The following is a 15,485-nucleotide window of genomic DNA, read 5'->3' as shown; positions in this document are numbered from 1 at the left end:
CCACTTGATAACAGTTCCTTTTCAGAAGAAAATTAAATATCAATACTTAAAACTAAGAATTTACCAATTCCTTATAGTACACACATATTTTTAGCATATTATTTAAATAAATATAGCTGGTTTGAATTCTACCAAGGCTAAAATAAGTGAAAAATGATTTTGAAGATAAAGATTTAAGTTAACACTGAGTAGGAACACCTAAATTATGAGACTCAAACATTCCTATACTTAGTAAATTAGCATAGATCACAATTCGGAGGTTGACCCACATGCCACAGGAATAACCTCTTGGTCAGTTAAAAGCAGACAATTAAAATCCACTCCACGGAAGCTTAAGATTTTCCCAGTGCTGGTTTTCCTGATATCTCTAGAAGAGCCAACAGTATCTAAAGAAACAGAACCACGTGGACCCAATCAGGCAGCATTTAAATGACCAAGCACCAGAGCCACCCTAAAAATGTCAAGAGCTTCTGGCAACAGAAAAAGCTTCTGTTGCCAGGAGCTCTTCCTCTGATAAAGTGGTGCCAATCACTAATCAAAGTTGCAGAGTAACTAGGCTACAAAGAATTCATCCCACTGGAAAGCCCAAGCCCCTAGATACCACAGCTCTGAGATTACATGCCATCACCTCCCACTACCTATATGGCTCCATTCCCTGGCACAGTGGTTCCAACCCTGCTGCACATCAGAATCATGTGAAGAACTTCTACCAAATGCCCAGGTTCACACCAGGCAAATTAAATCAGAATCTCTGGGCATAGGGCCCAGACTTCAGCTTTTTTTAAGCACTCCCAAATGGCCATATTACTTTTAAAAATATTAGCATTCCTTATAATAAAACAAGCATAAAGTAGACATCTGTAAAGGCAACTACTCTTCATAGTATCACTTCCATGTTATATGTCCCTCGGTTCTTAAAGGTTTGCACATTAAAAATTATAGAAATTCCAACTTAACAACAAACCCTAACAAAAAAATGTAGGTTAAAGACGTTTGTAAAAATTATTTCCTTTTTCCAAAAAAAAAAAAAAAAAATCACAAAAGTGAACAACTACACTGACAAAAATACGTGTAAATTACACAGCAGAGGCACAAATTTAAAAAAACCTCACCTGAGAAATATACTTCTTCCATAGTGGCTCATCTTCACTGATATCAAACTCATTCCAGCCATGGAAGGCTCGCCTATGACTTACTTCACATTTGTTTAGACCATTCTGAAGATCAGCCTATTAGGTTTTACACATACAAGTTACTGAAAATGTTAGCAGAGGACAAAAAAGAAAAACAAATGTACATATTGTACGTTCACATTTAAAAGAACTTCTACAACAGTAAAAACTAATCTGTTGTAACAGAAAGCATTATCGGTGATTGCTTGGGGCCAAAAACAAAATCTACTTAGAAAGATTAACTGCTGAGGGACCTGAAGGAACTCCTAGGAGTGATGACAGTGTTCTATATCTTAATTCTGGTGGTGACTACATTTGCCAAAATGCAAACTGTTTATTTAATATGGATACATTGTATTTCATGCAAATTACACCTTGATGAAAAAAAAATTTTATTGAAGTCAAGTAACATACAATATTATACTAGCACTTTAAAAAATTCTATAAGCAAATGGGGTGCCTGGGTGGCGCAGTCGGTTAAGCGTCCGACTTCAGCCAGGTCACGATCTCGCTGTCCGTGAGTTCGAGCCCCGCGTCGGGCTCTGGGCTGCTAGCTCAGAGCCTGGAGCCTGTTTCTGATTCTGTGTCTCCCTCTCTCTCTGCCCCTCCCCCGTTCATGCTCTGTCTCTCTCTGTCCCAAAAATAAATAAACGTTGAAAAAAAAAATTAAAAAAAAAAATTCTATAAGCAAAAAGGCAAAGTTTAGTAAACAAACTTAACGATTCTCTCTGGGAAAAGGGGAATAACAAAAACCAGCCGCAAAACTTAGAGAAAGTGAAATATATATACATTTTAATGAATTTTCTTTGCTTTATTCTATTTTCTAAAATTAGTTTCTCCAAAAAAACATTCAAAGGACCATAACTGCCTTTCTTGTTCTCTGAGCCTAACAAAACCCGCAGGTTGGTATTACTCTTTGCTCCTGGACTGTATAATTATTTCAAACAGATAATTTGTGGTTCCTAAATTACTGAAAATAATTATGTTCTATGAACACCACCTACATTCTTCAGTCACTGTGCTATTGTGATTTATAAGAAGTATATACGCATCTGGTCATTCAGATGACCAAAACATATTTCTCAGTTGTATCTGGTCTTCCTCCAGGGTTGCTGACTCTCAGCTCCTAAAACCCTAGGAATTTCCTGCAATGATGGCAATAAAAGTGTCTTCTGTTAGGTTAATGAAGGTCACTTTTGAACCCCACCTAAGAGCAGCAGCTGGTAGCTAAGAAGACAAACCATGTGACTAGAAAGTTAGAACTTTCAGTCCTAGAACCCCCAACACCATCCTCCCTCACCTCTGGGGAAGAGAGATAAGATGGAGGTTGAATCAGCCAAGGGTGAATGACTTAGCCAATCATGACTAAGAAATGAAGCCTCCATAAAAGCCCCAAAGGGCTGGGTTTGGGGAGCTTCCACACTGATGAACACATGGAGACTGGGGTGAGTGACACACCTGTAGAGGGCATGGAAGTTCCAGGCTCTTTCTCCATACCAGACCTACATATGTCTTCATCTTGCTCTTGATTTCTATCCTTTATCATATCCCTTTAATAAACTGGTAAACCTAAGTGTTTCCCTGAGCTCTGTGAACCACTCTAGCAAATTAAATGAACCTAAGGAAGAACCTCTAATTTGAAGTGGGTAGGTCAGGATCATAGATAATAGCCTGGGGTCTGTGACTGACTTCTGAAGTCAGGAATGAGAGGGTTCTAGGGCTGAACTCAACCTATAGAATCTGATGTTATTTCTGGGTAGTAGATATTGGCAGAACAGAGCTGAATTATTCAGTGTCCAAGAATTGTTTTGTGTTATGTGTGGGAGAACCTGCCCTCAACCCCCCAGCCACCATGTTGGAACTGGGTCTGTGAACCTTAGAAGAGTCACTGTCTCTCATGATTTATTATAGCTATCGTTAAGGAATAAAATTACTTTCACCCCTAAAATAATCAGTTTCTCTGGCCAAAAGCTTTATAATAGAGTTTAATAACGGAGTCTTGCAACACTTAAAAATACTTAAAATACATGGTTTTAAAACAGTATAAATACAACCACCCTGGAAAAAAATGGATATCCCATGTTTTTAATGCCATCATTTAAATACATGAATTACAAAAGAAAAATTTAAAAAAACTATATTCCTGTTACATTAGATTGTGCTTTTTTTTTTTTTTTTTTAAATTTTTTTTTTCAACGTTTATTTATTTTTGGGACAGAGAGAGACAGAGCATGAATGGGGGAGGGGCAGAGAGAGAGGGAGACACAGAATCGGAAACAGGCTCCAGGCTCTGAGCCATCAGCCCAGAGCCCGACGCGGGGCTCGAACTCACGGACCGCGAGATCGTGACCTGGCTGAAGTCGGACGCTTAACCGACTGCGCCACCCAGGCGCCCCTAGATTGTGCTTTTTAAAACTAGGAAAAGATTAAATTAAATAAGCAGTTAAGGTTTACTTGCAGTTCTTATCATGTACATGGCTTTTACTTAACTTCAGAAAATACCTATTAAAAAAAATGATAAACTCCTAACTCTACTTATGCTAACAATTGATTATTTTATAATCCAACTAATCCTTACACAGCACTAATAGTTCCTGGCGATGTTAATGACCTAAAGTTGCACTGTCCAATCAGGTACTAGCTACATGCAGCCATTTAAATTTTAATGAATGAAAATTAAATAAAATTAAATTCAGTCCCTTATCTAAATATCCACACTTCCAGTACTCAGTAATCATGTTTAACTATTGACTACTGTTCGAACAGTGTAGAACATAAAAGCCCATGTTTTTTATGGGCTTTACTTCATCACAGAAAATTTACTTCATCACAGAAAATTCTATTGGGCAGCAGTTATCCATAGAGTCTAATAAGCAACTGATTTTACTATCTACTCCCTTCCTCCCACCAAGTACTTACTTGGAGAATGCTTGCAACTTCGCTGACTGGTAATTCACTTGCTTTTTTTGATGTCAATACAGGAATCATTGTCTCATTTTCAGCATTAGGAATTTTTTGAAAACGTGCAACCTAGCAAAGAAAACAAAGGCAAAATATTTGAATATACAAAAAAAATTCAAATGCAGTCTAGAATAAATGAAAATCTAAACGTTCACAGAAACTTAGTTTCCAGTTACAAAACATTTTCAGAATAATAAGTATCTAGTTCTAAGAAGATAATTTTATATTAACCATGTGCTATTTTTCCAGAAAGCACATTTCAAAAATTAAGCCACCAGTGCCAGCTAGAATACAAAATCATTTTCACATTAAATAAAAAAAGATGCTATTTTTATACCAATGTAATGAGTAAAAAGTAAAACAGATGTCCCGTCTCACAGATCCTAATAATTACATGTAGTCATAATCCTCTAAACTCATTATGTTTAACAGCAAAGACTGAGAACAGCTAAGCTTTCTCCATTTTAACTATTCCTGTTAGGGTGCCCGTTTCTTAACTGTCCAGAAAAACACCTATCTACTCTACATAAGCACCAAGACAGCAAGTCAGATTTAAAAATCTATTCCCAAACTAGCAGAAAAACAAAGAAAAGAGACCAGACAAGCAGAGGATGCACAGTTTAGTGAAGGGGCTGTGAACAAGGAGAGATGGTGGTAACCAGGGTACCTACTTCATGCAGCTTCATAAGTATCTAGAGAAAAGTTTTTATTTAACACACTTCCAGAAATAAATCTCCAATCCAGACTTGTCTTGGGTCCTAAGCTGACAGATTCTTAATAGACAAAAAGTTTTGAATAAGTAGGAGAAAGTAAGACAAAAGTGAAACTTTAGCGAAGAAAACTTTTCAGTTGCTATATTTCCACTGATTAGAATACTGAAAGTGAAGTGATCATCTTACTGCCAAGACACAAGTCTTTAAGCTTTCAGATGGAATGTCTTCAACCTTGGATAATCAACATTTTTAGGATAAAAATATTCCCCCCAAATTTTTTTGACACAACACTTCTTTAAGACAACAAATGACACCGATCAAAAAAGAAAATTTTAAATTTCTATTATTTTAAGATAATAACAGAGGCCTGTGTGCTGTCATTATAGAATCTTTACACTTACTCCAAAAATTAGTAAATAGCTGTGGAAAAAAGTATTCACTCAGTGTAACTGAGTTCTGGAACAATCAAATACATGTTTTCTAATTTCACTTATTAAAAGGCACTGCTGAATGTTTAAGTACTTTAAAGCAAGAAGCAGAAGTATTTTTCTACTTTTCATGATAAGATATTAGTGACTAAAAATTCTGAGGAAATTGGGAGACAGATTACCTTATTTTCATACAAAACAAAGCCTTGAAATTATTTAAAGCATATTTTTACATAATTAAGAAAGCTTAAACCTTAGAGAAAAAACTGGAAATTTCTTAAAAGTTCCAAACGTTTCAGAACCCCTGAATATCCAAACCTATAAAACAAAGTGGGACAAGGGAAAGATTTCATTGAACCATCCTTAAATTAAACACTGGAAAAAACCCTACAAAAATAACCAGAATCTTCTTAAAGCAATGAGAACTACAACAGTGTGATGCGGTTATTTATCTTGTGAGATGTTAAAGCAAAATTAAGAAGGATCAAGTACATTTACATTATCTGTGATGTCAACGAGACTAAGTATCTTTTATTTCTAAGATTCCTGTACCTCAGTTTCTACATATAAAAAATACGGATAATACTGCCTAAAGTTGTGTCAAGATTACATCCATTAATAAAGCACTTGACCCAATAGTAATAAGTGCTGAAATAGCTATTTTTCTCCAAAAAGTATTTAATACTTACATATATATTCAATAGTACAATTAGCTTAATCCAGAACTAAATTACCAATCGTGGCAAATAAAAGTTAGATTTGCAATAATTTTTCTATTAAAATATACTTTTCTATCACTGATACCTTAGAAATTGCCATCTCAAGTACCCAACATGTGGTACAAGAGCTCTTCTCATAAAATCTTTTTAAAGTAATCCTTTGGTAGTTGTTACATAAGACAGGGTCTATGTTGGAATATACTCTACATAAAATCCCTCAGGAGCATTCTGTGGGCCCAAAAGAGTTGAAAAATCTCAACAGAAGAAAGTGAGTTTCACTTAATAATGAGTAAGACACTGAAGGGACATGATAATAACTCTTTAAATATATGAAGGGCTGGCTGCCATGTGAAAGAGGGAAACACCAAAACCAAAGGGTAAGTTTACAGCCAACCAACTTCTGGAGTTAGAATGAAGAGCACTGGATGTGTTCTGGCAAAGCCATGTGATAAGACAGATTTCACTGAAAGAATATAGGAAATAGGAGGCTATAGCACAAAATTCTTGGCCAAAAGCAGAAATCTCATCTATATTTATGCTTACTGGATTCTATGTCAACCTACAATTATGGATATTATTGACTTTTAATCCTATTTTCTTTTAAGCAAATGTTATATTTAGTAGTTCAAATGGATCATTACTTCTATGGCTTATAAGAATACTTTGTTTATTCACTTACTCTTTCAACACTGCATTTATTGAGAATCTGACTCTGTGGTAGGCCCTTAGTATTAACAATGAGCAAAAACATCCTGAAGGGGAGGAGAGAGGACAAAGGGGACAAATGTTATCAAAGAATACCACAAATAAATGGAAAACGGCAAATGACTGCTATTATGAAGGAGAAGTCATCCAGGGGCATGAGAGCTTACACAGAGATTGCAATCGGGACAGGGAAGTTTTCACGAGGAAGTGATGCTTATAGAACTGAAAGACAAGAAGCTGCCTAAGGGAAGGAGTGGAAGAGCAAAGGGAAAAGAATGTGCAAAGTTCCCAGGAAAGGGGGGTGAGCATGGCAAAATGAAGTACTGAAGAACAAGTACTAAAAGAAGACCAGCATTTATTCATTTACTCATTCAGTCTTTAAACATCTAATCAATGGTCCTGTATGTGCCACGCACTGTTGCCAATAATGGGGACACAAAACAGACCAAAAATGTAAGAACTCCAGCCTCATGAAGCTACATACCAATTGGAAGCAAAAGACTACAAATAATGAATTAAACAATAAATGCTCCAGAAGGATAAGGGAGGAGTTGCTTCATTGTATACAGGGATGGAGGGGAGGACCTCTCTAGTAAGGAGACATTTGGGCACAGAGACCTGAAAAAAACAAAAAAAACAAAAAAGCAAAGGAACTAATATCTCTAGCTAGAAATGTCCAGGAGGTAGATGGGTATGAGCACATACAGGAGAGGTCCAGGTTGAAGATACCAATGTGGGTAAGTCATGAGCACATAAATGGTATTAAAACTGAGAATAAACCACACTGGCACAGAATAAAGGGAAGAGGTCTATGGGCTGACCCTAGGGCATTATCTCAACATAGTGATCAGAGATGAGAATAACCAAGAAAAGAGACAAAGAAGAACCAAGCAGTGAGGTAAAAAGGGAACCACAAGAGAAGTCAAATGAAACGAGTATTTCAAAGTGGGTGTTAATGGCTGGACTGAATGCCACTGAAAAGTGAAGGTGAGGACTGACAACTGACCACAGAAGTTGGCAACATAGAGATAAATAAAGAGAGTGGTTTCAGTGGAGTAGTGATGCACAAAAATCAGACAGGAGTGCGGTTCAGAGAAAACAGCAGGAGAGAAGGTGAAGACAGCCAAGTATAGATAATCCTTCCCAGTTCTGCTGTAAAAAGAAGCAGCGAAATGGGATTATCGTAGCCAGAATGGAGTATAGGTTCCAAGAATTGGGTCTTTTTTTAAAATGGGAGAAATGTTTGCATGTTTGTATTTTGATCAGAATTATCTGATAGAAGAAAAACTAGTAATGCAGAAGTGACATGGAACAACTGATAAAGTGATGCTCTTGACTAAATGAGAGGGGATGGAATCTGACATATTTGTAGGAGGACTGGTCTTAGATAAAGGAATAGACCAGTTCATCCACAGTTACAGAGGAGAAGGCAGAGTAACATGGGAAGGATGCACACATGTTGGCAGCTGCAGTGGAAGGAACATATGGAAATATTCTAAGAACTATCTGGATTAAAAAAATCAGGACATATAAAGCAAAAATAAGCTACAGAAGTAGGTGGGGATCCTACAGTGCCTCATGGGTCATTTTATGGAATTTCTGTCTTAATCCTAAGAGGAAAAGGAAGACTTTGCACTGTAGTCTTAAAAATAGATAAATAAATAAAATAAATAAATAATAAATAAATAAATAAAATACACAGCTGGGAGGAAAACACACACACACACACACACACCCACACACCCACACACACACACACACACACACACACACAATATAAGTGGTGAAAATATACCAGTTTGGACACTATTACATACATCTAAATAAGAGATAAACATAGCTTGGACATGGGTGGTGGGGTGCAGAACAGATGTAGAGGTAAAAATAACAGTACATGATGATGAACTAGATACATACACTGAAGAATTACACTAGATTCCTAGCTTGTTTACATACTAAATAGTAATGCTATTCACATGGTAAAGAATATTAGAATATTCTTTGTAACAAATGGTGCTGTGACAACCGGATATGCACACAAAAAAGTACTGTATAAAGCTGAACCCCTCCCTCACACAATATATGGAGATTAACTCAAAATGGATCAAAGACCTAAATGTGAGGGCTTGAACTATTAAACTCTTAGAATAAAACATGGGCTTAAATCTTGACCAAGGTTTCCTAGACATGACACCAAAAGCACAAGAAACAAAAAAAGACTGAACATCATCAAAATTTAAAACTTTTGTGCTGCAAAGGACACCATCAAGAAAGTGAAAAAGACAACCCACACTATGAGAGAAAATATTTGCAAATATATTACAATTCAGTAATAAGAAGACATAACTCAACTTTAAGATGAGTAAAAGATCTGAATATATATTTCTACAAAGTAGATATACAAATGATCATTAAGCACACGAGAAGATCTTCAATCATTAGTCATGAGGAAAATACACATCAAAACCATAATGAGATACCACTTCAGATCTACTAGTATGCCAAAAATCAAAAAGACAACAAGGGGCACCTGGATGACTCAGTTAGTTAGGCATCCAACTCTTGATTTCAGCTCAGGTCGTGATCTCATAGTCTGTGAGTTCAAGCCCCACATTAGGCTCCAAACTGACAGTGGGGAGCCTGCTTGGGATTTTCTCTCTCCCCGCCTCTCTCTCTCCCTCTCCCACTCCCTCTCCCTCTGCCCCTTCCCTGCTTGTGCGACCGCACGCGCACACACACACTCTCTCTCTCTTAAAACAAATAAACTTAAAAAAAGAGAGAGAGAGAGAAAGAATAACAAGGGTTGAAAAGCATAGAGAGAAACTGGAACCTTTATATCCTGCTGGTGCAACTGTTAAAAGGTGCAGGCACTATGGTAAAGTTTGGCAGCTATTATAGATATATGGTTATGCAGATATGGATATATAGATATACAGATATATAGATATGTATTATGCTATTATACACACATGGCATTTTAGCTGGCTAAATGAGGACTGTTTTCAACTTAAAACAATCTTTGAGTGATTTAATAATGCTTCGATTTTGAGAACTATAAAATACAAGCAAGATCACGTAAGTTTAGTTGAAGGTAAATCATCTTAAGACACGTTACTTCCTTCACATGTTATTACAAAAGTTCATTGTGCGTGGTCCCAGGTTTCAAATATTAGGTATTATCTGTTCACCTCTTACCTGACCCTGAAGATATCCTGGGCTTAGCTATATCTTAATCTCCTCATAATAGCTTTACATTTGTTTCAAATAATGGCATTTATTAGGTCTAAACCTTGGATTATTTAATTCATGCAACCAATAAGCATTTCCTAAATAGACCACACATACAACCACAGTCCACAGTTTATACCTTGCAGAGATGAATAATTCAGCTGGACAGTCAAGTCATACCAGAACACACACCTATAAGAGTTACCATACATTAGTCAAACCATCAGAATGCAAGTAAGGAAGTCAAAAAATTCATGAAGGGAAGACTGTTACAGCCCTCAGTATTCTGGGAAAACTTCCCTGAACTAAGCCATTAAAAATGGATAGCAGGGAATGGCTAACACCTGCCAAGGAAACAGTCTAAAAAAGAGACGAACACTGGTAAAAGGAAGAACAGTAGAAATCTAATTTGTATGTGACTCGCCCAATCTGGCTAGAATAAAGTAAGTGTTTTACTAGGCACTTCTACTTCCATTAAATGACCCAGATCTAGCCAGATATTAAAACAAGCTATACAGTTTTTAATTGAGTGCATTTAAAAACTGCAGAAACTTACATTTTTAGGACGTATCAAATAATTCAGCTAAATACAGACCCTTATGCATCAGGACCCATCACAGACCAACCGTACCCAAATTTGCATTTTAACAAGAGTCCCAGGTGAATCACTCATATATTTTGAGTTTAAGCATGTTATAGATCAGTTCCCAAATCTGATACATATCAGAATTATATGGGGATTGCTATGGATCGAATTGCCCCCACCCCAAATACATATGTTGAAGTCCTAACCCCCAATTTAACAGTATTTAGATATGGAGACTTTGTGAGGTAATTAGGTCATGAAGGTGCAGCCCCTCATGATGGCATGTACATGTACATGTCTCCTCTCCCCTTCTCCCTCTCTTCCTTCCTCCCCAGCCTTTAGAACTGTGAGAAATAAATGTCTGTTACCTAAGACACCAAGTCTATGACATTCTGTTATAACAGCCAAAGTAGACTAAGACAAAGGGGTTTTTTGTTTGTTTGTTTGTTTGTTTTTGTTTTTTCATTTTAATCCAAGTGTCTAGACACCATCCCTAAAGAGTGTCAATCATTAGGTCTGGGGTGGAGCAAAAACATTTATTTTTAAAAGCTCGCCAGGGGCTGCCTGGGTGGCTCAGTCAGTTAAGCCGCTGACTTCAGCTCAGGTCACGATCTCGACATTCATCAGTTTGAATCCCATGTCGGGCTCTGTGCTGACAGCTCAGAGCCTGGAGCCTACTTCGGATTCTGTGTCTCCCTCTCTCTCTGCCCCTCCCCTGCTCATGCTGTGTCTTTGTCAAAAATAAGTAAACGGAGCAGGAGGAGGAGGAGGAGAACAACTACTACTACTAGTAAAAGGGGCATCTGGGTGGCTCAGTTGGTTAAGTGTTCAAATCTCGATTTCACCTCAGGTCATGACCTCAGTCACAGTTTGTAAGATTGAGCCCCTGCACTGGCCTCTGCTCTGCTAAGACGACACAGAGACTGCTGAGATTTTCTCTCCCTCTCTGCCCATCCCCACTCATCCTCTCTCTCTCTTTCAAAATAAACTTTAAAAAAAAGAAGAAGAAGAAGAAATGGTGAATTTTCAAAAGGTGACCAAATGACTCCAAGTTTCTTTAATTGATCTTTTGGTTGAGAACAAGGCTGCTGGTACTTTTCTTCAACACTGTATATATAAGTCCACTTATATCCACATTTAACATGCTCAGCTGGATGGGGTGATAGTATAGTGCAGCAGACATCAAACCAAACATCGCCTTCTGAGCTGGAAAAACAGGATAGGTCCCAGACCCCATTCCCACTTCAGACACAACAGCTTTCCTTTTATGTATTATGCGCTTTGGCTTCAGAAAAAAAAAAGAAGTTAGTATTTAAACAAAGAGCTTTACAGCTTTAAAAGGGGGGAAGGGGAGACTTAAACACTCCAGGACTGTGGTTTTCAATCTTACTAGTTAGCATCAGAATCACCCGGATGACTTGTTAAATCACAGGTTACTGAGCCCTAACCTCAGAGGTCCCAAATTAGCAGGTATGAGGTGGGTCCCAGAAAATTCATTCCTAACAAGTTCTCAAGGAATGTTGATGCTGCTAGTTCAAGTCACACTTGGAGAACCACTGCTCTAGTCAAGGTCAGACTTGACTAGATCCTAATTTATAATCACAACTCTATGTCCTAATAGCTGTGTGACCCAGGACAAATTACATAACTCTCTGCATGGTTTTCCTCAGTGGAAAACTGGGATAATACCAATTTGATTTCAAAAAGGGAAAAAAAACCTTATAGAAGTGTGTGCACAGTACCTACTATATGATGGATATTCAATGCTGGTTCTGTTCCCCTAAGATAATTATACTAATCATATAATTATGCATTTGCCTCACCCCTGCTTCACAAGGGTATAACACGGTTTCTGTCATCTTGGTATCCTCTGCAAAGTTCTTAATATCCAACACGAAAAGGACTATTAGAAAAGAAAAAAAATCCTGGGATTTGTCTCAATGGACAAAAGAATAGCCCTGTTATCCTGAGATATACCCATGTCTTTTTTTTTTTTAAGTTTATTTATTTGAGAGAGAGAGAGACAGACAGACAGACAGACAGACAGACAGACTGAGTTGGGGAGGAGCAGAGAGAGGGAGAGAGAATCGCAAGCAGGCTTCGAGCTGTCAGTATGGAGTCGGATGCAGGGCTCAAACCCACGAACCAGGAGATCACGACCCAAGTCGAAACCAAGAGTCAGGAGATTAATCAACTGAGCCACCCAAGGGCCCCTTTATGCCTTTTAAATGACCTTTCATTCAAAGAACAAAAATATGGCAGAACTGATTAGAAAAAGAATTTAATCATCCATGAATTCATCTTCTACAAGCACTAGTCAAGTCCATGTGTTTCACCTTTGAAAGTGTTGAGTTTAAAGTTTCCCATCTCCAGGGGCACCTGGGTGGTTCAGTTGGTTAGGCATCTGACTTAGGCTCAAGTCATAATCTCGTGGTTTGTGAGTTTTGAGTTCCGCCTCAGGTTCCTCGCTGCCAATGCGGAACCTGCTTGGAATTCTTTCTCTTCCCCTCTCCTACCCTCCCCTGCTCAAGCTCACGCTCTCTCTCTAAAAATAAATTAAAAAAATTTTTTAAAAAGTTTCCAATCTCCAGACGTTGAATTTTATTGGCAAATGTAGCAGCCATGCAAGCAGGAAAAGCCAACCTGTCCCTGGATGAAGCATTTCAAGGATCAGACTGCTGGTGTGCAGCAGCCCTATCAACAAAGAAATGCTGGCATGGGAAGGAAAAGGCACTGAAAACACATTCTTATAAAATATTGTATTACCAGAGGAGCAGGTTTAAGAACACTTGAAATACAAAGTGAAAAGTGCATATTGAACTAACATATCTAGGATCACATACATAAGTAGTCAGAAACCTCCACAAATGCCTCCCCTAATATGCAAGTTCCTACTTTTTACACCAACTATATCTGACAAAGTCACCAGCTCAGTCTTATCATCTAAAAGGCAAGATGGAATATGATCATTTTCAAACTTTAGTTTTGAGAATCAGCTGGGAATGAAATGATTAGGAATACAAGTATTCTCAGGGCACATGGGTGGCTCACTAAGTGTCCAACTCTTGATTTTGGCTCAGGTCATGATCTCATGGTTTGTGAAATCGAACCCCATATCAGGCTCTGCACTGACAGTGTGGAGCTGGCTTGGATTTCTCTCTCTCCTTCTCTTTGCCTCTCCTTCTCTATCTCAAAACAAATAAAAACATTAAAAAAAATGTTTTTTTAAAGTACAAGTACTCTCAGCACTTTTATTCGGCATAATACTGGAAGCTTGAGCTGCAGCCATCAGACAAGATAAAGAAATAAACGGCATCCAAATTGGTAGAAGAAAAACCTTCACTATCAGATGTCATACTATAGACAGAAAACCCTACAGACTCCACCAAACCACTAATAAAACTGATAAAATGAATTCAGTACAGTTGCAGGATACAAAATTAATATAAAGAAATCTGTTACTTCTATACACAAATAATGATATAGCAGAAAGAAAAATTAAAAAAATAATCCCATTTATAAATCCACAAAAAGAATAAAATACCTAGGAATAAACTTAACCAAGGAGGTAAAATACGTATAACTCTGAAAATTATAAGACACTGATGAAAGAAATCAATGATACAAATACTAAGACATTCCATGCTCATAGATTGGAAGAACGAATATTGTTAAAATGTCCATACTACCCAAAGCAATCTACAGATTTAATGAAATCCCTATCAAAATACCAACAGCATTCTTCATAGGACTGGAACAAATAAAACTAAAATTTGTATGAAACCACAAAAGACCCCAGTCAAAGCAATTCTGAGAAGAAAAGCAAAACTGGAAGTATCCAGATTTCAAGATACACTACAAAGCTGCAGTAATCAAAACTGTATGGTACTGGCACAAACAGAGATACAGAGATCAGTGGAACAAAATAGGGAGTCTAGAAATAAACTCATGCTTAAATGGTCAATTAATCTACAACAAAGGAAGCAAGAAGATAAAATGGGGAAAAAGATAGTTTCTTCAACAAACAGTGTTGGGAAAATTAGACAGTGGTAAGCAAAAGAATAAAAACTGGACCACTTTCTTACACCATACACAAACATAAACTCAAAATGGATTAAGGACCTCTGGACCTAAAACCATAAAATTCCTAGAAGAAAACCTGGCAATAATTTCTTTGACACTGGCCACAGAAACATTTTTCTAGATATGTCTTCTCAGGCAAGGGAAACAAAAGCAATAATTAACCACTGGAACTACACCAAAATAAAAAGCTTGTGTACAGCAAAGGAAACCATCAAAAAAAACAAAACAGCAACCTACTGAATGAAAGAAGACATCTGCAAATGATATACCTAAAAAGGGGTTAATATCCAAAATGTACAAAGAACTTCTACAACTCGACATCAAAATAAACCCAAGTAATCCAATTAAAATGGGCAGAGGACATGAACATACATTTTCAAAGAAGACACACAAATGGCCAACAGACACATGAAAAGATGCTCAACATCACTAATCAACTGGGGAAATGCAAATAAAAACTACAATATCACTTTACATTCTTGGTTAAAAGCAAAAAGATAAATAACAAGTGTTGGTGAGGATATGGAGAGGAAGGAACCCTCATTCACTGCTAGTGGGAATGCAAACCGCTACAGCCACTGTGGAGAACAGTATGGAGGTTCCTCAAAAAATTAAAAGTAGAATTACCCTATGATCCAGTAATTCCACTACTAGGTATTTACCCAAAGAAAACAAAAACACTAATAATTTGAAAAGATACATGCACCCCTATCTTTACTGCAGCATTATTTAGAACAGCCAAGATACAAAGGCAACCCAAAATGTCCATCCATAGATGAATAAATAAAGAAGATGTAGTACAGACATACAAAAGAATATTAAACATAGAAAAGAATGAGGGGCATCTGGGTAGCTCAATGGGTTAAGCATCCAACTCTTTTTTTGTAAAT

General features: G+C 37.3%; 1 protein-coding gene across 4 annotated transcripts in view; it reads right to left on the bottom strand.

Moving 5' to 3' along the window:
* The window catches only part of ATP2C1 (ATPase secretory pathway Ca2+ transporting 1), a 139,261-nt gene that overhangs the window by 91,380 nt on the left and 32,396 nt on the right, over positions 1-15,485 (bottom strand). For all 4 annotated transcript variants that reach the window (XM_047875526.1, XM_047875527.1, XM_047875525.1 and 1 more), the window contains 2 exons: positions 4,092-4,202; positions 1,113-1,229 (listed from right to left, as the gene is read on the bottom strand). In XM_047875526.1, coding sequence (XP_047731482.1) covers positions 1,113-1,229; positions 4,092-4,202 — 228 coding nt within the window. Of the gene's footprint in view, positions 1-1,112; positions 1,230-4,091; positions 4,203-15,485 lie in introns of those variants that run through there.

The sequence above is a fragment of the Prionailurus viverrinus genome, chromosome C2 (genome assembly GCF_022837055.1).
Source record: "Prionailurus viverrinus isolate Anna chromosome C2, UM_Priviv_1.0, whole genome shotgun sequence".
Lineage (NCBI taxonomy): Eukaryota > Metazoa > Chordata > Mammalia > Carnivora > Felidae > Prionailurus > Prionailurus viverrinus.
This window is presented reverse-complemented; position numbering and strand designations above follow the sequence as displayed.